We start from the raw sequence: 24861 nt of genomic DNA on the forward strand, positions 1-24861 counted from the left end.
CCCCACCCATCCACCCACCCACACACACAGCTCTGCTGCATTATTGAGAGGGTGCACTTCTCCCTGCACCCCCTCTCCTAATATCCCCCGAACCTCCCTTCATTATTCACGCAGCGTGAACGCGCAGCGCTCTCTAACGCACGGATAGGGTTTCTGTGTGTCATCGTGCACGCGCTGTCCAGCAGCGAGTGCGCGAGCGAGCGCGGGTGCGCGCGGGTGCCGAGTTAAAAATAGAGCAGATCTCTGTTTGTGGAGGAGCACGCGCACTGCATGCATAACGAGGTAAAGGTGGAGAAGCACAGTTTAGTTCATTTGGTCGAATTAACAACCAGATAATTAAGATCTATTATTATTAAATATAAATGTGTATTAATTATAATTATATTCTGTCGGTTTTTGTTCCATATTTACGCATGAACTTTAAGAAAGCGGCAAAGGAAAGACTGTTTACAGCTACTATAACACGGGGAAAAAGTCGTTTACATGAAATAGTCGTTCACAAGAAAGTTGTTCACCAATTCAAGATGTTTGCATGAAATAAAATGCATCATAACTACAACACCATAAATTCCACTTCCGACTGATAAATAAATATGTTTTACAATACTCAGAGACCAGGTGTATTGTGATATAGTCTCTGTATGCATGCACTAAAACATTATTAAAACGTGATTAGATATTAGATATATTACATTGGCATGCAAAAGTTTGGAAACACCTACTCAATTCTTTTTCAGACACATGATTGCTCTTTTTGTTTTGCATGCCACACATTAGATAAAGGCCAAGAAGACACAGCAATTAAACAGTGAATGGCTGAAAAAAAGTTTTGTAGAGTCCAGATACTTTTGCCTCTAAGAGTAGAAGTGAGAAGATGTGATCAGACTTCTTCACCCTCACAGTTGAGGTGGAATCTCAAACGTGTGGGGTTGTTTTGGAGCAGGGAGGATTGGAGACTTATTCCGTAAAGTGAAAGGAATCCTGAATCAACATGAAGCACCATTCCATACTTCACCATCACACCATGCAATTCCGTCTAGACTGCGTCGAACCAAAAAAGAAATCTGCAACTGATGAAGAACAACTTTTTACAAGAGGCGCAGTAAAGCTGAACGTTTGGAGAACTATCCAGATGTTCGGAGTGTGTACAGCTGTTGTTCATGCTCAGGAGGGATTTTGAGAATGAGCATAAACTACTGTTTAATACAAATAATTCCAGTGTGGTCATGCATTTGTCTCTCAAAAATGATATATATAATCACACTTTATTGGATGATGCACTATTAATATCGTCGGTCGTGTCTCTTTAAATGGGATCGGTCTGTTTTTTGCACGCGGATGAGAGAGAGAGAGAGAGAGAGAGAGAGAGAGAGAGAGAGAGAGAGAGGAAGGCTTTGTGAGCGCATAGAGAATGAACAGACACTAGATGCCGTTATTTTTAGCCTCCCTCACCGCTCTGTTTGCTTTGGCGCGCGCTCGGGTGATCTTTTATTATAATAATCATCATCATCATCATTATCATTATTATAATTCAATCTAATAATAATATTATTACTACTACAAATTATTCATTTTTTTGGTGAAAAAAAAAAAAAATAAGACTAGGTCCGATCTCTATGGCAACATCGACACGTCGCAGCATCACCGATCGGCGTGGGGCAGGGCCGCTCTCCTCGCGTGTTTGTTTCTTTCGCCGCGCCTCGTGCGCGCGCGTCGCGGCGTTGCGCGAGACGTGAACGCGCCGGGCTGGAAGGCTTTCATACCCACCCATCATGGATTAGTCCTCGAGCGCGAGTGCGCAAAAAAAAAAACACATTATTACATCATAAGGTAAGATCATTACGCGTTATCAACCATAACCATAATGAGCATAAACAACCTACGATAACAATAACAACAACAACAACAAGGACAAACGTGGTGTCAGCATGACGTGCGTGCGAGACGCAAAGGATGGAAAACGGGCGCATGGAGGCTTTTTTTCTGTCTCATATTTATTTCTATCCTGTCTACCTCCATCTCTAATGTGGTCCACCGGATCCTCGGGTGAGGAACCGAGAGATGAGAAAGTCAGAACCGCATCATCATCATCATCAGGCATTTTGTCTATTTGGGTTTTGGTTGGGTATTTTTTATTTATTTTGCATCACCGATCGAGAAAAAAAACAGGGATGCTGAACGCTCTTTATGACGTCATCGCCCGCTATTACCATGCTTGAGCTCACACAGAAACAGGAAGGAACTTGGTCAACATGTTTGCAGTGATGTTCCATGATTGGGTTCCTCCTTCTTCTTTTCTTAGGATTGGATTTGCAGGGTTTCTTATGTTGGTAGTACAGTAACAGAACACGAATCAATAACATGGGCGAAACAGATGGAATAGAAAAGAATGGGCCATTTTTGTTTGTTTGTTTGTTGTAAGAACATTTGTGAGAACGGCCAACAGAAGATTTCTTTCGACTGGTATATATTGGGTCGTTGGGACGTAATTATATTTACGCAACTTGTATACAAAGATTGTAGGAAGACGTGAACGATCCCTGCTCAGGGATTGGGTGATTCAAATTCACTTAGTAGTTTGTTTCTATTTTGGGAAAAATACTTAAGTAGTTTATTGTGAGCAGGAGTGTAAAGTTAAGATCGATGATGAGCTGGAGCGATGTAGCTGAGGCTGAGGAACTGTCTGAAACATTATTAGCCATTATGATCATGAAGGCCAATGTAAACCGTGTTTGCGTTGTATAAAGTGTGAATTTAGTTCCAAAATGTAAAAGATTTAGGCCACACCCACTTTACACATGTTAACAGATGCAGTGTGACTGTTTAGTGTTGTTTTGTTATCGTGTACTCGTGATCCTCTGGTTATAGCACCACTGTAATGCATGCTATGATAATTGGATGTTAGATCGTGTTCTGTGCTGCACAATATAACGGCCTTTTGCACAGAACTCCAAAATCAATGCCAAATGTATTATTATAGATTCAGTTGCATTTTGGCCCTGTTTATCCCAGAGTTTTTGTTGTGGCAATGGACTCAAAGTTACGTCGTACAACTTAGCTAGTTAATGCACTGTGTCGTAAATAGAGATTGAACCTTCTGTTAGCTTTTTTGTCATTCTCTAACACAGATATAGATAAATTATTTGTATACACCGACACCTGGTGGCCTGGAGGGCTCCGTATAACTTTTTGTTCGGAGTTTCTTCCTTGTGTAAACGCTGTTGTGTTGTGATTTTGTGCTGAATGCTGAACCAGAACACACATTAGCTTTGAGCAAGTGGATAAAAAAAAAAAAACATAACAGTGTCAACAAATGGAAACATTTCTTGTTCTGGTCATTCCCAGGTTGCATGTATGTGTGTTTTTGTGCAGCAAAGTTTTTATAAGAAATGATTAATTAAGGCCTTTGTGCTATGTTGGTTTTTGAGATGATGTTTATACTTGAATTATAGCAGCGTGTTATTGTTAAAAAGCGTTTAATTTTCTTCCTGCTTGCTTACATTTGGCAACAATGATCAATTCTTTTTATATAATATATATAACTGTCATTATGTGTATTAGGTTTTTTATACGTGTGCATTTTGATATGAAACACTTTTTGCTGGCACCGAATAGTTTTGCTGGTTTATGGTGAACTTAACGATTTGTTCTTTTAGGAACATGAGTGCAATCGATCCTTTATGGTTATGATTACATGTATATATATTATTTGGCAACATCCAGTGCTAAAACAATTGAGGAGACAGATGACAGCACTATTGCTCATTTATAATGATGACACTATTTTGGGTTATTTATACTAATCACCTAACACACTCTTGCGATTTCTTTTTCCATCGACGCAAAAGTCAAGATCCTGCAAATTCACGAGTTTGTTCAATCCACACTAATAAGTTTTCGTTTTAAAAACGCATCTTTTTCTTTCTGTTTTGGCCTTCGGTCCACACCGAGAGTTTTCAATCGATGGAAAAAAATTTTGCTTTTAAAAAAAAACGCTTTCCAAAATGGATAAACTTGAAAATGGCGTTTTTGCATCACAGTGTGGGCTGTGAAAATGGAGGCTTTCGAAAATGATGACGTTTTTTTAATCATTGTGACATTTCACAGAGCTGGAAAGTGAATAAACGTCAGGCGGAAATGATGCAGGTCTTATGTTTTGCTCATGCACAGTACGGGGACGTGAATGTTTTTTAGACATTTCAGTTTGGATGAACGAGTTTTTGGAAACGCTTAAAAGTAATTTTGTGGACGCGGAAGGTTTTCAGACAGAAGAAAAATAATTAAAAAAAAATAATTTAATTTCACCATTTAAAACAAATACAAGTGTACATCAAAAATATACACTATAAGGACAAAAAGTATGGGATTCATCCACAAAATGTTCCCACCAACCCGAAGGCACACGTTTGTACAGGATGGATGCGGTAACATTTATGAAACGTTCCCTTCACTTCAACTAGGAGATCCAAACCTGTTCCAGCATGAGATTAAACCCTTGTGCACAAATCCAGCTCCATGAAGATCCGTTCCACATGGTTTGGAGTGGAAGATCTCCTGCTATAGAGCTCCAGCACTATTGAACACCTTTTGGATGAATGACTAAAAGAACGTCAGATGCGCTTGCTTTGTTTTGTTGTTGTCTCAATGGTTAATTCATTACAACCAACTCTCATGTAAGCCTTGTCGGAGGTGTACAATTACAGACTGAACCCCATCTGTTGCTCTAGACACCATGTTGGCTCACTGATCAACAGAACTGTTTTTCCCACAAGCTAATATGGTAAAAACAGGTATTTGTTCTGATACGACTGAAATGTGACGTCAACGTTGCGCTTCATTTCTCTGAACAGTCTTTCTGCAGTTCTTTTCCAAACTGTTACCATAAAGTTGGAGGCACACGATTGTAGAATTTAAATTTCCCATACGCAATATGGACAAAAATATTGGGACACCTCACTTTTTTCAGCCATATGGTCTTCGTCCTGAAACAAAGTTGGAGGTATACATTTGTATAGAATGTCTTAGGATTCAGGAGCATTATATTTTCCTTGCACTTCAACTACGAGACCTGAACCTGTTCCTAACAATGTGCACAAATCCAGCTGTGTGAAGATACGCTTTACATTGGATGAAGTGGAAGATCTCATGCTACAGAGCTCCAGTCCTATTAAACATCTTTGGGATGAATTGGAACGCTGACTGCACCTTTCATTACTTGTGGCTGAAGGAGCACAAAATCTTCACAAAATCTAATGGAACATCTTCACAGAAGAGTGGAGATTATTCGAACAGCAAACAGGGACTCAATGTGATACGGGATGTTCAAAAAAAACACGCCAAATCTTATGGTCAGAAATGAAAGATCTAGTAAGAAAATCGCCATTTGTAGGTGTAGTAGGAATAATCGTTAACGTGTTTAGGGTGCAGCTTTTAAAATTAAAATAAAAACGAAACTAGGGCTGTCAAGGGATTAAATTATTAAATTATTATTATTGTTATTTAATTAATCGCACATATTTATCTGTTCTAAATGTACCTCAAATTAATATTTTTCAAGTTTTTAAACCTCTAATTAACATATACATGATAAATATTAATGCTTTATGCAAATGTATGTTTATTATTAGTAAAATTGAACTCAATATAGAGCATGAAGACAAAACATTCTTGTAAATGTTTTAAAGTAATGCTAGTGTTTTAAATTACGTAATTCATCAGGAACCTTTAAAATATTCATTTGATAAATTTTTTTTAATTTAAAAGTGCTTTCTATTCATATATTTCTTATGTCTGTGAGGCAAATATTCACTGAGAACTTCAGGTTGTTTTAGTTGTGTGTCTGTGAAGAGAAACGGCAGAGAGCGCCCCCTGTCTGTTTTCCTCATTTTACTACACAGCGTTTTTGTTGTTATTATGAGTGTATGCAAATAAAAGATTCAGCAGTGATGTATTGCTTTTATCTGTACAATCAAAAAAGACGCTCATTTAAGTTTGTTTCGGCGTTATGAGAAAAATATGCCACAAATCACGTCGCGTGTTTGTCGACCCCAGAGGGTTCATTTCCGGATGAGTGCGTCATGGCGGATCGAGACTTGGTGCATGAGTCAAACAAATGTTAAGTGATTATTATTTTTGTAAATATCTGAGTAAAGAAAGGACATGGTGAATAAATGTGTGTTGTGTTAAAGTTTTGATCAAACTGAAATGCGCGCTGCGTTAATTGAGCGTTAATAAAATTAGTGCTGTTATAATGAATTTGCATTTAGACAGCCCTGAATAAAGCAGAAGGATAATGTATTACATCACATGGCACATTTGCATTCCAGAAACATTTTGGCCGAAGCGTTTGCATGCCACTAAACAAGAGTGATGAGAAAGCACACCGCTGTGATGGTCACATGACTCCCTTTTGTATACTTTACACAATGAGGTGATTTTTAATCCTGGTCACATTGCCACATTGTTTACACACACATCTGTACATGTAGTTTTACACACACACACACACACACACACACACACACACACACACACACACACCTGCTGATGCTTTAATTATACATTTGCGGCATATCCATTCATCCATCAATCCATCCATCCGTCCTTCCTCCCTCCCTCTCTCCCTCCCTCCCTCCCTTCCTCCTTCCTTCCTTCCTTCCTTCCTCCCCCACTCCTTCCATCCTTCCTTCCTTCCTTCCTTCCTTCATTTCTTTACTACACTGGCAAAACAACAGTTCTTTCTTTTTTTTGCCTCTTCTTAATTTTCCTACTCTTAAATTTTTACATTTGTTTTTATTTACTTAATTTCTCCTCATCATTGATTATCTCTTTGGTTCAGATATCCTCACATTTCTTTTCCTTTAAATAAATGTGCTTTTTCTTTTAAATATCTCTTTTTTTTACTCTTTTTTCATTGCTTAATATAGCTTAAAGGTTGTAAGAACATTCCCATTACTTCATCACAATCTCCATTACTATTCCCTCCATCTAAACCCAGCACACTTCCCCCTCACACTTTCCATCTACATCCGTCTTCAGTTTCACCGCTGTGCACTTTAGCACCATGCTAACCACTAAACGACTACCGCAACATCCGAGCACCTCACAGCATGGCATGCCTCATGTACATATGCGAGGCCCAGTTTTATTTGGAAAAAAACACCAGCAGGCACATGTTGTCCTAATTTATACTCCTGTAAACACTTCCAGCTATTTAAGAGCCTCAGGAAGTGAGGATGCAACATCTGGATGCCAGTCCTGCCCTTCGCATTTACAGTCTTCCATACATTTTGTCAGGATCTACTCCTGTTTGCTCGCTTTCATTCGAAGAAATATGATTCTAGTTATTGTAAATGGCTTAGTACTGGGATTATCATTAAGTATTTATAAATAGGATTAAAAAACAAAAACATTTATAAAATTCACACTAAATATAATATAGCAATTCGTTAAAATATTAGTTTTTGAGAGACACGTGCATGTTGCTTTTGTTTCTATGCAACAAAGTCGTTAATGAAACGGTATAAAGATTTACTTTGACCAAACAAACCTGTAAATGTCCAGATGTTTCACTTTATTTTCATTGAAAAATCTTTCCTTCAGCATGAAAAAACAGCTTTACACACTCTCGCCATACGGACACTCGGTCTTACACAAGTTCTTCTGTTAGAGAAAAATGTCCTATTTAGACTCGACAGAACTTTCATCCACTCATTCACTGTCCAGTTCTTGTGTTTCTTTGGTTTTTTTTGCCTTTATTTTGTTGCATATAAATAAAAAGAAACATGCATGTGTCTCGCAAAAACGACAAATGACCTAATAGGTGTGTGTAAACTTTAGAAAAACACCGTAGAATTGGAAACAAAAATTGTTTTTAGTAGCATTTTGCAGCTGTAAATAAATTTCAGCAGCATCTTAGCTTGAATTTACAGTACGAAGTAAAACAAGAGTGAGGCATTTAAATAAAAAAATGAAGTATGATATGAAAGTTGAGTGTTACATTAGGACAAAACTGTATAGTTTATACATTACAGTACTGTTTTGCTACATTATGTACTGTAATTTGTTAAATTATTAACACGACTCCTGGGAAGGCGTCATGTCTCAATTTACGATATTTTCAACTTCTGATCAGGTCATCATAACATATCTCCATCGTAACTTGGGAACTACTTGTATATGTTTTTCCCCACTGTTTAGTTGTTTTTTTTTTTACATTATTGCTCGAATGGCAACGATATTCTAACGCACTAGCTGCACTTCTGTCCCAGCTGCTGATCAGTCGGGTCTGGTATAAATCAGACGGATCTGATACACACCTGTGAAAAAGCAGGACGAGTTCATCTCGAGAGCACAGCCGACCTTTTCATTTACATCCCCTTTCATGAAAACAGCCGCTGCATTGAACAAACCCTGATTTTGATGCTATTATTGTGTTTCTCGCTTTGATGTAGCAAATCAGTACAGGTGTCTCCATTGAAAAAGAAAAAAAAAAGTCCAGAATGAATGTCAGTAAGCATGACATATGGATACGACGCTGGCAAGCCGCCATGGCTCACTTCTTTGCGAACTTATGGGTACAGGGAGTGCAGACCAATTGCTGATTTATTGGTAGACGTGACATCTGTTTTTAAAAGAAAGTTTTGTGGTTTCCACTCGGATCTTTTAGTTTCAGTGCAGGTGGGTGATTTTTTTAAGGATTTTTTGAAATGACACTAACATTAACATTAGGGGTGCCAAAATTTAGGGTTCAGATAGACCATGATTTTTGCAATCGCTGGCAACAAAAACCCTCAGAATTATTTTAACCCCGAGTTCCACTTACTTGCTAACTTTATGTTTAACCTTGATGACTTGGGAATTTGCATACCTCTGCATCAAGAGCCAATAGAAAGCAAGAAGGTGGAACTACGAGGTCTTCAGTCATTAAACAAATAGAGGAGCAGCTAACTTCCTATATTAATGCATCTTGGAATTGTAGAGATTGTAGTTAAAATGAATAAAGTCATAATGGATTTTCTTTTTAAGTTGATTCATATTAATGTTGAATAGGAATTAATTTACACAAGAGGCTTAAGACTTTATAGACTTTTGATGTCGCGTGTACGGAGTAGCTACAATCACCAACAGTCGAAGTTAGAATAAATAAAAGTGTAAGGTATTTGAAAAAACACAATTTATGTATTCAGTTCAACTCATCATTGAGCAAACACAGAAAACGTGTGCTTTAAGCCAAATATTTCGAATTGAAAAAAAACAGCATATATACAAATACTATATAAGAACAGATTCCAATACTCTGGCTAGTTTGATGTTTATGTAAAATGTAGCTTATTTGGTTGCTTTTGCAGCTAGCTAACATTAACGAACATACGTTAATCTATATTAACATTTTTTTTTAATTAAGTAGATACATTTCTTGTTGCAATGTAAATACTTATAATAGAGCTTGTCATTTGTGCGAGATGCTAGCTACTTGGTGAAAAAGTCTGTTTAGTTGGTTTAGTTTAGCTACTAAAAATAGAGTTCATCTAGTAATCTCATTTTGAAGCTAATTTTCTGGTATTTCTACTCTAACTATCTGGCATCATTGCTTTCTCAGGATTTTTCAAGAGCCTGAATGCTTGCTCTGTGAGGAACCCGACCTAAAAATTTACATATTCAATTGCTATTATGCTTTGCAGCCAGAGATCTCACTTCCTTTTCCACATCAATCTCAAGCCTCTATATGTTGCTCTTTATTATTGAGTCTTTCACCCAGACAGCACCACTGGCTTAGGTTCGACTTGTTCATAGCCATGTAATAGAAAAAGAAGCAACACCACACCATCAATTGAGCATACAGTCTAGCAGATTGATATATTGTAAACTGGGATTTATTTTTATTATTATTATTTGAAAAAGTTCACTGTGGTGAGCATGCATTTCTGTCGATTTTTCTGTCGATCTTTGCAATAAATCTGTTCTGCACATCATGAACAAGCCCTTGCTTAATATCCAATATAAAGTGTTAGATAGGGGCATCTTTACTCCCGCCCCAATGGACCTCTATTACAGCAGAATGCAAAAACTGCAGTCCCATTTTTGACCACTAGGCGAAATAATTGTGGATTAAATAATAATGTATATAAAACCTAGCATGTAAAACAAAAAGCTAATTAACAAAAGAGACATGTTGATCTTTGCTCCACCCCTGTAGAAGAAATGGCACAGGAATATCAAACGTATCTAATAAACGAATGTAATATTGCGTCCCATTGTTAACCTGGGATTTTCCATCCACTTTGTTTCCTAGTGCATAAGCAGTCATGGTGCTAAGCTTTAGATTTCCCATCGTGCACTGCCAGTGTGTCTTGCATAAGCAGTACGGTTTTGTGTGTGTGTGTGTGTGTGTGTGTGTGTGTGTGTGTGATGCAGATGCTGTAGTGTTTGTGTGTTAGCGTGCAGGTGCTCACAGAGCTGTGTTTAGATCGTGTCGACGAAAGCTGCTGAATGTCATGCGCGTCTGTTTTCTGCGTCTGTGTCGTGGTGAAAGCCTCTCGAGAGGTTCATTCAGGAAAACGGATGAACGTGAAACAACCTTCATTGACATTTTCCGCTGCTGGCATCAGTACACCGAGCACGCACATCTGCGCTCGGATTTTAAGGTGGACTGAGATAAATAACCGCATGATGTCATGGCGTGGGTGTGCAGGAGACAAGACTCAACACTTTCACACCTCAGCCTGGGGGTCTGTATCGCTCTACATGATTAGATAGATAGATAGATAGATAGATAGATAGATAGATAGATAGATAGATAGATAGATAGATAGATAGATAGACAGACAGACAGACAGACAGACAGACAGACAGACAGACAGACAGACAGACAGACAGACAGACAGACAGACAGTGATAAAATGCTAATAATGCGATTGTGGTTCTCTGGCAGGCTCTGAATGCTGAACATGTCCACTCCGAGTGAGCTCAAGTCTCCGTGTGTGACGCGGAACGGCATGGTCAAGCTCCCTCCTCAGCCCAACGGCCTCGGCTCAGCCAGCATCACCAAGGGCACGCCGGCCGCCAAGAACCGTCTGTGTCAGGCGTCCTCAGTGCCCCCGAGCCTTCCGTACCACTTAGAGCCGCTTCCAATGGCCGCTGACGCCAGGCAGTACGCTAAGCTGGAGAGGCAGCTGGCCCTGGACGAGAAGGTCTTAAACCGGCTGCTGTGGTACTTCACCACAGCTGAGAAGTGTGCTCTGGCACAGGTGTGCAAAACATGGCGTAAAGTCCTGTACCAGCCCAAGTTTTGGGAGGGCGTGACCCCGGTGCTGCACGCCAAGGAGCTCTATAACGTGCTGCCCAACGGCGAGAAGGAGTTTGTTAGTCTGCAGGCGTTCTCGCTACGCGGATTTCATTCCTTCTGCCTGGTGGGCGTCTCCGACCTGGACATCTGCGAGTTTATCGACAACTACCCGCTGTCCAAAAAGGGAGTAAAGTCACTCAGCCTGAAGCGCTCCACAATCACAGATGCAGGTCTCGAGGTAAATTCTTACATTTTTATTATTCCAAATGCAATTTTGTATTATGTTCAATATTTAGAAATTGTATGTATTTTGTATCTCGCCTTGATTAATTAAACGAATCAGGTTTAATGTTAGTTGTCATATTGTACTAATATTGCTACAGGCAGTTGAAGTAGAAGTGAAGTAGCATTACATCATTCACTAATAATATAAAAGAGGAAATAATCTTGCTATATATTTATTTATTGAGCATCCGTGCCAATTTACAAAACATAAAATTTTGTTACCTCTCTCGCTTTCAAATGAGAACTTAAGTGACCTGAGACAACAGAAAGGCTAGAGGAAGATTGGTCAGATATCTACAGAATCGAAGTCCATCAACAAATTTACATCATTTTGTTGACTTAATTCAGAAATATTTGTCGGTGTGACGCGAGCTCCCACTTCCGACTTCGACTTCTAACACGCTGAAACAGAAGCATCTCTTTTTTTCGAAAAAACAGCACGTAGCCACGGTTGCACTCGTCCCACTCGCCTCGGAGCTGCTGCTATTTTGAGGCCTGGCGTCGTCATGGAAACCCTTCGAGTTGTTAGTGATGCTATCAGCAGTGCTTTTCTCTCAAACGCTCTACCGCGCCGCCGATCTGTAGCCCCCCTGGACGTGTTCTGCTTAACTAAATGACCCGGAGCTTGGACTTAATCCTTAATCGCGCTTTATCTGACGATCACTCTCGAATCGCTCGCTTTTAATTAGGATATAACAGCATGTCGCACTTAAAGACGAACCCCGCTGCTAAGTGACAGATATCCGGATTTAGGATTGTTGTCATATTAAATGCTACAAATAAAGTGTCCTCACAAAGATGAGGGGGTTTTTTTTCAGTCTTGAGAAAGGAACACCCAATTATATGCTATATCATAAGTGAGAACAGGAGCTAACAGGCCTATTTTTTTTTTTTATTAAGACAATGCTGCTATATATAAGAGAATAAAAACTTCTTGTTGCTGGAAAACTTCCGGAACAGTGATATTTTTACATAATTTTTTCTTTTCCTTTACTTTTTTCCGACTGCTCCCTTAGAGGTTGCCTCCATATCAGCCTGTCACCTTGGCCATCCTGCCTTGTGTCTCCATCCTCAACATTCTTCTACCCATATACCCCATGTCTCTTTCAGTGGTGGATGAAGTACACAAACCATGTGGTTGAGTTAAAGTAAAGTGTCTGTGAGTGCGAGTCTGGAGTTTCTGCATCATTTATTTCTCTCTAAATGTTCTGCTTGATGTTGAACTGATGCTGAACTGTATGTTGGTGATCAGAAGATACACCAAGCGCCAGAGCGAGCGCTCGATCCTGATTGGTGACTCGCTGTGTGTTTCACCAGTTACGTTTTTATCCACAAATTAATCAAAAGGACTGATTTCACACAATGTATTTTAGTAAAAAGTACGATATTAGGCTTTGGAATGTAGTGAAAAAGTAAATTCTCCCCAAATGGAACTACTCCAGTGAAATACAGATACACGAAAAAGCTACTCAAGTACAGTAACGAATTAGATTTTACTCTCTACCGCTGGTCCCTCCTTCGGCACATGACCAAACCATCTCAATCACGCCCTCTTATCAACTCATTTCTAATCCTGTCCATCCTCGTCACTCCCAATGACGCAAATTGCAGCATCTGCCACCTCCAGCTCCACCTCCTGTCTTTGTTGTCAATGCGATATTTTTACATGACTAAATATGCAAATTAGAATGCTAAGCAAAATCTGATTCACTTTCATTATCTTGTAGTTCTTCAAGTACCGTGTAATGACGGAAACGGAGAAAAAGTGATGAGCACTTGAATTTTGTAAACCAGCTCTCTTCATTTGCAAATCATTTGAAAAGCTTGTGATATAGTTACAGCATCAAGTGCCAGAGCTACAGCACCATTTTTTGCTTTCTCTGGTCCTTTGGCAAAAAATCTAAATAATCTAATTAATTAAGTGTCTGATTAAGAGTTATATTATTAGTAAAGACAATAAACCCAGTCCTGGTGTTCTACTGTAAGCTCACACTTCCTTCCATGTTCCTCAGGTGATGCTGGAGCAGATGCAGGGCCTGCTCCACCTAGAGCTTTCAGGCTGCAATGACTTCACCGAGGCGGGCCTGTGGTCGAGCCTAAACGCTCGGCTCACGTCTCTGAGCGTCAGCGACTGCATCAACGTGGCCGACGATGCCGTGGCAGCCATTTCGCAGCTCCTGCCCAACCTGTGAGCTAAGCCTTCAGGCGTACCACGTGACCGACACGGCGATGGCCTACTTCACAGCCAAGCAGGGCTGCACTACGCGTACACTGCGTCTGCACTCCTGCTGGGAGATCACCAACCATGGCGTGGTGAACATGGTGCACAGCTTGCCCAACCTGACCGCGCTCAGCCTCTCGGGCTGCTCGAAGATCACGGATGACGGCGTTGAGCTTGTGGCCGAGAACCTGCGCAAGCTGCGAAGCCTCGATCTTTCCTGGTGCCCGCGCATTACAGACGCTGCCCTCGAGTACATTGCTTGTGATCTGCACAAACTCGAGGAGCTTGTTCTTGACCGGTATGTTAGCGAACATCCAGACTAGCATTGCTCATTTTTCAATGTTCAACACAGTAGCATGATAATTGAGGTTTTTTTGTTGACTTCAACAAACCAGTTATTTGAGTGACTCCTCAGACCAATCCTGCAGCATGTATGATTAGTTCATACTTGCAGCTAGTTTGAAATATAATTTATATATACAGATGGTCCCAAAGTTACGATGGTTCAACATCTTACAACGATAGCGATACGACAGAATTACGCCCGTGAACCAGCGCTCGCCACGTGCCACATACATATAGACTGTACAGTTTACACAATATGGTACAATATTATACACAGGTAGTCCATGATTTACAATGACAAAAGAACCAATTCTTGAAATGATTGAGTGATATTTCATTTTCATCTAACTAAATAGCATTAGGAGAAACATATAGCTAGCGCGCTTCAAAAATGAACAACGAGGGACGTTCAAGTCAAACTTGGACTAGTTTATAAACAAATTTTAAGGAGTGAAACTGCACGTATTTTCCAACATACTCACCTGCTACATTTACACACTTTTCCTAGTGTTTAATTAACACCTGGAAAAACTAACACTCTTGTCTGCCATCTTGATTAACAGTCTCTGGCCTGGCCTGTTACATGTGCGCCTATCAGTAATAGGACACACTAGCCACTTACTACTGAGTGTTGTACCATGCTAGCATCCATTTTTATACCTGTAAATAGAAATAGTCCAGGTTTGACGCCCCTTGTATAAAGAACACTCCACAGCAGCTGTACCAGCAACTTGCTAGTTTGAAAATCGAGTTGATCATGAAAGTCAAAAAGATTCAGAACTTTTTTGTGATTAAAAAAAATTTGACTTTAGTTTAAAGAAAAATTTAAAAAACTTGAATAAAAACCAGAAAATCTTCTCTTTTACGTGCACCGTATTGACATTGCACATTCTGACTATTGGTGTAAAACACATTACACATATTCGGATGGCTAATCGATTCTGTTTAATCTCATTTTGTTCGGTCCAAAATCAGGAAAGACTTTATTAATCCTGGCAGAACTGTAAGCCTTCGGAACAACACGCACAACGCTATATTTCTGAGTGATATTTACGACCCACTCCTTTCATGCATATTGCATTGCAAGCGACTGGAGATCTACTTGAGGCACTTGATATATCAAAGACTAGACTTCACATAATCAATAATTCACGTTGTTGATATTCCACAGACAACGTATTGATAATATAGACAGATAATTGGTGCTTGGGGCGCGTTTTTAGAGTTTTAGATGTGTGTATGGGGGGGAAAAAATGGGCTTAGTGGACAATATCAAGTGAATCCGACCTGAGTGAAGTAACTGTGTGCTGTTTGTCTGTAGGTGTGTGAGGATCACAGACACGGGCCTCGGGTACCTCTCGACCATGTCATCGCTTCGCAGTCTCTATTTACGCTGGTGCTGTCAGGTAATTACCTTCTGAACTGACTTAACCCTGCTATTAAAGAGAACTTCTGTGTGGGATTTATGTCTGACCAGTCTAGAAATTGAGATAGATAGATAGACAGACAGACAGACAGACAGACAGACAGACAGACAGATAGATAGATAGATAGATACTAGAAATGTACTTAAGTATCCAAAATGCTATGATTTATTACAACTATAATGTTCCTTTTCACCTCAGTTTATGTGAAAAGACTCGAATGTGACTCTCAGCACACTGATCTATTAATAGAATGATATTAAATGACTCAAACACTGATTGATTTCTATTTCAATTTCAATCATGTAAACAAGGTCACGTGTGTTGTGGTGAGTTCGAGTCTGGAGTTTCTTCATCATTTATTCCTCTCTAAATGTTCTGCTTGATGTTGAACTGATGCTGAACTGTATGTTGGTGATCAGTAGATACACCGAGCGACGATCAGAACGAGTTCATAACCGAGCGTGAGCTCGACGCTGATTGGTGACTCGCTGCGTGCTTGACCGGTTACGTTTTTATCCACAAATAAATCAAAAGGAACGGCTGATTTCTGAAAATGTAGTTAAAAGTCAAATATTTGACTATAAAATGTAGTGAAGAAAAAAGTCTAAAAATGGAAATACTTCAGTAAATTACAGATAAACGAAAAATCTACTTAAGTACACTAACAAATTACATTTACTTTTTTACTGTCCACTATTGTTGTACAGAAACACAGCAACAAAATGCAGTTTAGCATCTACCAGAAGTGCAAATAGTCGCAATTATGCAAGTGCAGATAAATATGTGCACAGCATATAATATATAAGTGGATAAATGTACAGCAAATGGTTACCTCACTACATACAAGTGATTTGCAATTGAATATATAGAAAATTCAGACGGTGCAGAACCCGGCTCTGAATACAAGGAACTTTACCCACGTGAATATCAACGTATCTGTTCAGCACTGCATCCTGGTAACTGTTTTTGTAATTGTTATTAAGAACAGCTATAAATACAACCCCAGGGAACCAGAAACAAGTGTGAGAGCTACTACCTGCATTCATCACGTAGTTAAAGTAACATATTCATGATGTTAGTTCATCTGGACCATATTTTTGGAATACTGGTGGTATTATGAGAAAACAGTATCTCCTGTGATGGGATGGGATTCTCTCAGGGTATCATACACCCACATCTTCAGACTCCGGGGCATTTTAGGGTGAACATTGAGCTTGGTTTTAGGTGTGAAACCATTCACTGGTGGATTTAGCTTTCGCAGGCCATGACCTCAGGTCTTCACATGTGCTGAAGAAGTGAAAAAGAGGCTGGGTGGGTGTATGATGTGGCGAGAAGAACTGTCTGCTGCTAATGCCCACCACTTTAGCTTCAAAGAATGCAGCCAGGGCTGTGGGTGGTGAAGATGGAAGAGGATTGAGTGGAGGTGGTAAAAGTGGAGAACAGTTTGCATGTATTGTTGTAATCACTGTTTAGCCGTCGCACTGGTGCAAAAAAGGGAGGATGAGAAGACGCCGATTTTTATTCCAGTACTCCGGGTTTCCTTACTATTCGGCTAGTGATGAAAAATCCACCAAAATATCTTTCACTAGCCTTTTTAGAGAAGAAAATAAATGTATATTCTAGATAATATTTGACTGTATCGTCCTTTCTCTTTTATGTGAGTGACTGATGGCTCATGCCTGCCATTCTGCCAGCCTGTAGGATTTTGTAATTCTTACAGTTTGGGAATTAAATGTTCTTACAGTGTAGTATTTAATAGGTAGACAGACAGACAGACAGACAGACAGACAGACAGACAGATTTACTTGTCACATGTACATTACAGCACAGTGAAATTCCTTCTTTGCATATCCAAGCCAGTTAGGAACTGGAGGCAGAGTGCAGGGTCAGGCATGATGCAGTGCCCCTGAAGCCCCTGGGATAAGTGCCTTGCTCAAGGGCCCAAGAGTGGCAGCTTGGTAATACTGGGGTCAAAGAGTAAATTAGAGCCTTAAACACCCTCCAGCATGGAATCAGAAAGTTACGCCAGTAATAATCTTGGGAAAATCGGCGATGGTACATAAAACCGCAAAGTACAAAAAACAAAAAAACAAAAGCCGCCCGTGGACAATAACGTCTTTGTGCGGAAAACATTAATTGTTTGTACGGTGTGCATACCTTCATAGCCTGCATTTGTTGAGCATCTGGTGATCGTCTGCTGACAGTCTGGAGATCGTCTGGTGATCTCTAATTATCTGGAAGGCTGAAAAACACAGGATAACTATTGTTTAGAACGCAATGCACAGAACAGCCGAAGACTGTAGAGTAATCATCCAATAACAAGGCAGGGGCGGAGCCTGAGGGAGGAGACGGAACTGGGAGCAAAACAATAGCACATGGCGGCATGAAAGTATAAACATGACATAAACCAAACAACGGAGAGCAGGTTTATTAGAGGACTTTTCAAGAAAATAAACGAATATACTACATGTTTTCAGAAGGTGTTTGGACCAGTGGGGTTAAAAAGAAAGAAAATTATATAATGAAATGCTCAAAAAATCTCTAATGGAGACATGGACAAGCGATATCCATACAATGGATTATAACTGTGTGTGTGTGTGTGTGTGTAGGTGCAGGACTTTGGCTTGCAGCACTTGTTTGGTATGAGAAGTCTTCGTCTTCTCTCTCTAGCAGGTATGTTCACTGCTTTACATTTACCAAGCTTTCTTTCTTTACAAATATTTTACCTCCTGATTCTCTCACCTTCTTTCTTTTTTCTTCTCGTATACTATTTTTTTCCCCACTCATTGTTTACCTGTTTCTAGCCTTTCTAGCTTTTCTTGCATTTCTTTCTTTCTTTCTTTCTTTCTTTCTTACTCGATTTTCTTGTTTCTCTCGTTCACTCCTTTCTTTTTACTTCCTCTAAACCTTCTCTTTTTCTTGTTCTTTAATTAGTCCTTAATGACAGAATTAAACATTAAAAGCAGGATAGTTAGATTTTTTCAGGAGTAAAATTTATAGCGCTTCTGACTGGAAGTGTGTGTGTGTGTGTGTGTGTGTGTGTGTGTGTGTGTACGGGTGTGTTTGTGTGGTTCCCTGCACCAGGCTGCCCCCTGCTGACCACCACAGGCCTCTCAGGCTTGATCCAGTTGCAGGATCTGGAGGAACTCGAGCTGACCAACTGCCCCGGAGCCACGGCCGAGCTCTTTAAGTACTACTCCCAGCACCTGCCGCGCTGCATGGTGATCGAGTAGAGCCGCCGAAGAGCCTGCACCCTCCTCATCATCAAACAACACAAAACCTTCCTCCTACAGACGAACGAACCAGACTGATGACTAAACCCCCAAACTCATCTTGTAACCCATGAGGGGACTCGACGGAAAAGGCAAAGGCGGAGTCGAAGATGAGGCAGCGCAAGAGGAAAAGAAAAAAAATATAAAAACACACGGGAAGCTGGTCGGAATATTCCGGATGTATTTCCGACGTATTCGTTCCATGTGCGAAAGTGACACGAAAGCGAGTGAGCGACAGGGAGAGGCGTCAAGCTTCTATCACAACCATCACATGTGACCCGTTGAGCGAAATGGTTTCATCTTGCCATTCAATATTTTGTCTTGGAGCAAAAAAAAATGTAATAAATAAATAAACACAAACACGATCGCAGCTCGCTCCGTGAACTCCAGACGGAGGGGGAAAAAAGGAAGAACGCGAACCTGATGTTTTCCCTCATTGCTATATTTACAGTCTGTTTATTGAAGAAAACTAAAATATTGTCCTTATTAGCCAGCTGTGAAAACAGCTGCGTAGATTTGGTTTTCGGCCTAGCGTCAGCGCTGCACGCTTCCTTTCTCCCGTACGCTTCAAACTTCCTTGTGTTCCTTTAGAAATATATTTTTTTCCGTAACGAGATGTGGACGAGGATTTACCGCGAAAAGATCGGCGGGAATAAAACGAGCAACCGATCCGGATTGGGTGAAGGATTTTTCATTGTTTTGTTCTGCTGTTTGTTTTTGTTGTTGTTTTTTTTCTTCAGACGTTCCATCGAGTTTGGCCGTTTCTCAGACGTTCTGTGTCGATCTCAGTGACGCAGGCTTTCTGCTAACACGAAACACTTTCCGCGCTGCAGCTGCTACTGTAGAAACCCAGACAGACACGGACACGATGCATGGTGCAGCTTTCTATTTAGACTTGGGGGTTTTTGTCTTTCTTTTTTCCAGCGCAAAATGAAATATTTACTCAAATGTACAACGTGGAAACTGTAGATATTTATAATAACTCTCAATAACCACAGGCCTGCTTTCAAACGCTCATTTTTTCACTCCGACGGTTTACACTGAGCCTGTGCCTCTCTCAGGCCATCACCAGGTACAGATACTGAACACACACACACACACACACACACAGTGAAAACATTTGTACCCCCTCCCCAGCTTGGCTTTCAGACGCTGTTCCGCGTCGCCATGACGACATCCTGTGCGAATAAATTGTCTGTAATGTTACTGTAGATAACAACAGCGTTACATATAAAATGTAAATTAAAGGTACGAGAGCAGAGTTTTCTTTCTTTCATTCCTTCCTTCCTTTTGCCCTCTCGCCCTCATCTTTTCTTTCTTTCTTTCTTTCCTTCTTTCTTTCTTTCTTTCTTCTTTCTTTCTTTCTTTCTTCTTCTTTCATTCTTTCTTTCTTTTGCCCTCCTGCCCTCATTTTTTCTTCTTTCTTTATTTCTCTTTTTTATTTATTTCTTTTTATTTTATTTTATTTCCTTCCTTCCTCCCTTCCTTCCTTACTTTATTTTGCCCTCTTGCCCTCATCTTTTCTTTCTTTCTTCCTTTCTTTTCTTTGTTCATTCTTTCTTTCTTTTGCCCTCTTGCCCTCATTTTTCTTCTTTCTTTCTTTCTTTCTTTCTTTCTTTCTTTCTTTCTTCTTTCTTTCTTTCTTTCTTTCTTTCTTTCTTTCTTTCTTTTTCTTTCTTCTTTAATGTATGATTACTTGCTGAATTTCTTTTCTCCCTTTCTTCTTTTATTATTTTTCTGTGTCTCTGAACAGACAGCATACATGAGCTCACTGTACTGGCTGAACGTAAGGTTCCTTCTTTTTCCTCTTTCTGTTCATTTGTTGTTGTTTTTTTTTTTTGCTTTGTTCTTTCTACTTTAGATTTATATAATTTATATGATTATATATATAAAATAACCCCCATTATAACTTTTTCAAGTTTTTTTTTTCATCATTTTAGTTTTCTCTTCCTTCATCCTTCCTTCCCTTCCCTCATTGTTCATCCTTTCTCTCTAACTCTTTTTGGGTGTAAGTTTTTTCCTCTTTATTCCTACCTGTTTATCGGCTCCTCCCTTTTCTCTGTGCTCATTTTTCTCTCTGTCTTCTCTCACTTGCTCTCTTGCTCCTTTTTACGATCTTTTTTTTTTTTTTCTTTATTTTATAATAAGATTTATTGTATCAAATCTGTCACAATCTTCGCCGTGGATTTGTTTATTTTTTGCGAGCAGGAAGTTACGGAGCTGTGAGCTGCACGACGCTGCAGCGTTATTATTTTTACTGCGCAAAATGTTACGCTTATTACAAATGAAAAAAAAGAAAAACACACACAATGTGACCCTGAAGCTTCAGGCGCTGAAGGTCGTAATTTGCTCTCTCTGAACAACCTTTCAAACTTTTGTCACAGTGTCATAAAAGGCGAAGGTCAAAAGGTCAAACGAGCCATAAAATATTCTATAGGCCTGATTCAAAGTTATTTATGTACATTACTGTTCATTTATCGACCTGATATTTATTTATTTATTTATTTATTTATTTATTTATTTATTTACCGGGGTGAAGCTCATCTACAAGATTGTTGTTTGGTTTGTTCGTTCATTTGCGTGATGTGTTTAAATACAATCAAAGACAAAAGAGCAGGGAACATGAAGAGCTGCTTCTAAACGGCAGGGTTGAATTTGTTTTATTTATTTTATTTAATTTTGTAAGAAATTGTGTTTATGGTGAGGCGCTCACGCCGACCCCCTGGTGGACGAAAAGAAGGGGGGAACGGAACAGAGTTCCGAAAAACACGGACGTCCTGAAATGTCCTTCTCTGAAACAATGATAAAGCATGGATTTTATTTTATTTATTACCATGTTGCAGTATTTACACCTCCACCAGCTCTCTGTATAGACGAGAACAGAAGTTCTGCAGAAGTTCTTCCATTATGCTATCCCTCCATCCAATAAAAATACAGAGATACTTATGAATATATCACTGAGGAAAATTATATAAAGAATTATGGAAATGCATTACTTGTTAAAAAAAAAAAAAAAAAAAAAAAAAAAAGTAGTTTTTACGGCGAACCAAACTGTTTTTCTGGAGCGAGAGTTTGGAATGATGGTGTTTAGCAGAACCTTTACTACGAATGTTTCTTCTTTGACCCTGATCTGTACATAACAGAGGACTGAGATTTGACCAATAAATGTTTGTGGGCTTGATATGCAAAGAAAAAAAAAAAAAGTCTTGAAGCGATGAATGGAAGCTAGTCCTGCTACATGCAGTATTGAACGACATGCTAAAAACAGGCTGTGTGCTAGCGTAGCAGCAGGTGTGTGTTGTGTTTCAAAACAAAGATGTTAAGTGTGCTGTGTATAAGCGAGTTACAAGCAAAACACACTCAAATATATTTCCTACATTCCCTCAGATTTTTAAGCTTCAAAGCGTAACCCAACAAAAAAATCTGGCTAATTATCACATCCAGTGGAGTTCGAATGGAAAAAGTCTAAACGCTCATCAATTTTCTAATTAATAAACAACTAAATCTGAAATTCTACATATGACATGTGGGCGTGTCCTTCGAACAAGACCACAATACAAACGTGAACCACAATCAACAGTAAAATGATTCGAAAATCGTTTTCATCGTGACTCCTCTCAGAATCCTGACCTGATCTGAGGATGAAATTTGGGACATTTGTAACCGGTATCACGATTAGCAAGGTCTGATTAAAGCAAGGTCTGATTAAAGCAAGGTCTGATTAAAGCAAGGTCTGATGAAAAAAAAAAAGATTTAAAACACTTTTTAGATGACGTTAATGACCTTCAAGCTGTTTTTTAAAGCAAACACAAGTATTCTGAATAATTACACAGAGCCTGTCAGATGTTTGGAAACACACACACACACACACACACACACACACACACACACACACACACACACACACACACACAAGAATTAGACAGTCAATGAGTGGAAGAAAGTTCTGTGAAAACCCATTTTGGTCTCTAACAGAAGAACTCATGTAAGACGCAGAACAGGAGTGAAGATGTGATCAGTCTCCCTCACCCCCACAGTCACAAACGCTCCAAAGGTGGAAGCTTATTGGTTTGGGGTTGTTTCGGAGCAGGGAGAAACTTGGAGAGTGGAGACTAATTCTGGAAAGTGAAAGGAATTCTGAACCAACATGGCTCCCAATCCAAACTTCATCACCATGCAATTCCGTCTGGACTGCGGCTTATTGGAACTGATTTCCAAACCTAAATGTGTTATCTATCGTGGAACGACCCGCACAGTCAGCGCACCTAAATCCTTTTAAACTGCTTTAGGATGAACATGTGAAGAACACCTTTGGCACTTTTTTAACAAGAGGCACAGCAAAGTTTTTCAACTGAATGTTTGGAGAAACGAAGTGTCCGGATGGCGAGAGTGTGTAAAGCTGTTTGTAATGCTGAGGAAGGATTTTTCAATGAAGATAAAGAACATCTGAACATTTATAGATTTGTTTTGGTCAAAGCAAATCTTCATACTGTTCCATGACCTGAGTTTTTTGCATCGGAACAAAAGGAACATGCACGTGTCTCTTTAAAAAACTCAATAAAGACTTGGTGTTTCCAAACTTTTGACAGGCCACTATATTACATGCAGACTTTAATTAGTTTTTTTATCTTAACCTATATTACACACACATATTTTACACATTGCTAATTGTGATAAACAAATGTAGGTAAAAAGTATCTGCATTGAGCTAACTTTACCTTGGTTTGACTCCACAAGCCAACATGCACCTCGATGCCAGTTCTCAGTGTTAAAACAGTGCATTATGGGAAGACACAGCTACCTAACATGAGCCTGTGTTTACACTAGCAAGCAAAAACCTACTTCAGTCTATTTCCTTTGTGGGCGTGGCCTGTTTAGATTTAATTTTTTAATTTTTTAGTGTAGCCAGTCTTTATAGTTAGTAGGAAAAACCCGAGATAAACATAAATTGCTATAAATGAACACACTAATGTGTGTAAAAATTGCTTTATTGCCAAACAGCCATTTGAGGTCTTTTTCCACCATTTGCTAATGTGAACACTGGAATCTGACCTTGAGCTGAATTTATACTATATGGCGTTAGAAGTTACTGATACGCAGAATAAACAAATTAATGACTTGTATATCAAAATTTAAAGATATGGAAATTAAGCAATGTCCAGCACTCTAGCTAGGTAAGGAAATTAAAAAAGCTTTTTAGGCTTTGATGATTAGCTGCTATCAGAAAAAAATACAACCAGTACGACAAGTACCAAAAAAACCCCCAAATTTCCAAATCGAAATACCAACATCAGAATTCTGAAATTCTTGCTAATGAAATGTGGGCGTGTCCTGGAAGAAAATGACAATGAATCCTAAAGTTGACATAACAGCAAGCAGGAGTAGTTGTTTGGGACATTAGCTGAGTCAGGAAATGAAAAGAACAGTTTATAGGCTCGAGTAATTTGTTTTTACAGTTTGGGACCCCTTCAAAAAACTGAAACCAGGATCAATCGTATAGTAAACACACTAGCTAGTGAAAGTCTGGTGTTTGGACTTGGATCGTTCAGTTTCTAGAAAAGCTCCTGATGCATGAATCTGTTCTATCGATCAGCAACCTGACAGGCGCTGTACATTTAATCCCTTAAGCTTCCAAGGATGATGGAAGTCCTCCATTTGAAAACTAACACCGGATGTGCTCTTGCTCCCACTTCAAACCTCGCGTACGTAAAAATTCGACATAATTAGTTACGATAGCGTTCGCACAGGGACACGTTTCTGTTCACGGCGGGAACGCTCAGATAGCGTGCCTCACACGGCCCAGCTCTCCAACATCTCACTTATCAACATCAAGCTTTTGTTTATTATTATTATTATTTTCTTGTAAATAAGGCTTTAGTGAAAGAAAAAATGGGACATTTCTCATGGCTGCAGTGCCTTGTCAAACATGTGTTGTCTTTTTTGTTGTTTTTTTTTCCTTTTTCTTTCCAAAATGGTTTGGTTCCAGCCTGCACCGTTTTAGTAAAGGTTGTACAAAAGGAACGA

At 39.4% G+C, this 24861-nt stretch overlaps 1 protein-coding gene and 1 long non-coding RNA gene across 2 annotated transcripts; one reads left to right on the forward strand and one right to left on the reverse strand.

Annotated features, from left to right (window-relative positions):
• Positions 1 to 1399: 1399 nt before the first annotated feature.
• Positions 1400 to 24861, reverse strand: LOC124396529. Its single transcript, XR_006927790.1, has 3 exons — positions 23556 to 24861; positions 17723 to 17807; positions 1400 to 1783 (listed from the first exon to the last, which is right to left on the reverse strand). It is a non-coding gene; the product is annotated as an uncharacterized LOC124396529 (long non-coding RNA).
• On the forward strand, positions 1965 to 19202 carry fbxl16 (F-box and leucine-rich repeat protein 16). Its single transcript, XM_046865630.1, is given in 7 exon segments — positions 1965 to 2046; positions 10934 to 11525; positions 13585 to 13760; positions 13762 to 14091; positions 15460 to 15544; positions 18175 to 18238; positions 18650 to 19202. Coding segments are annotated over 6 exon segments (1389 nt in total). The 5' UTR covers positions 1965 to 2046; positions 10934 to 10940; the 3' UTR covers positions 18799 to 19202.

The sequence above is a fragment of the Silurus meridionalis genome, chromosome 14, assembly GCF_014805685.1.
Source record: "Silurus meridionalis isolate SWU-2019-XX chromosome 14, ASM1480568v1, whole genome shotgun sequence".
Taxonomy (NCBI): Eukaryota; Metazoa; Chordata; class Actinopteri; order Siluriformes; family Siluridae; genus Silurus; species Silurus meridionalis.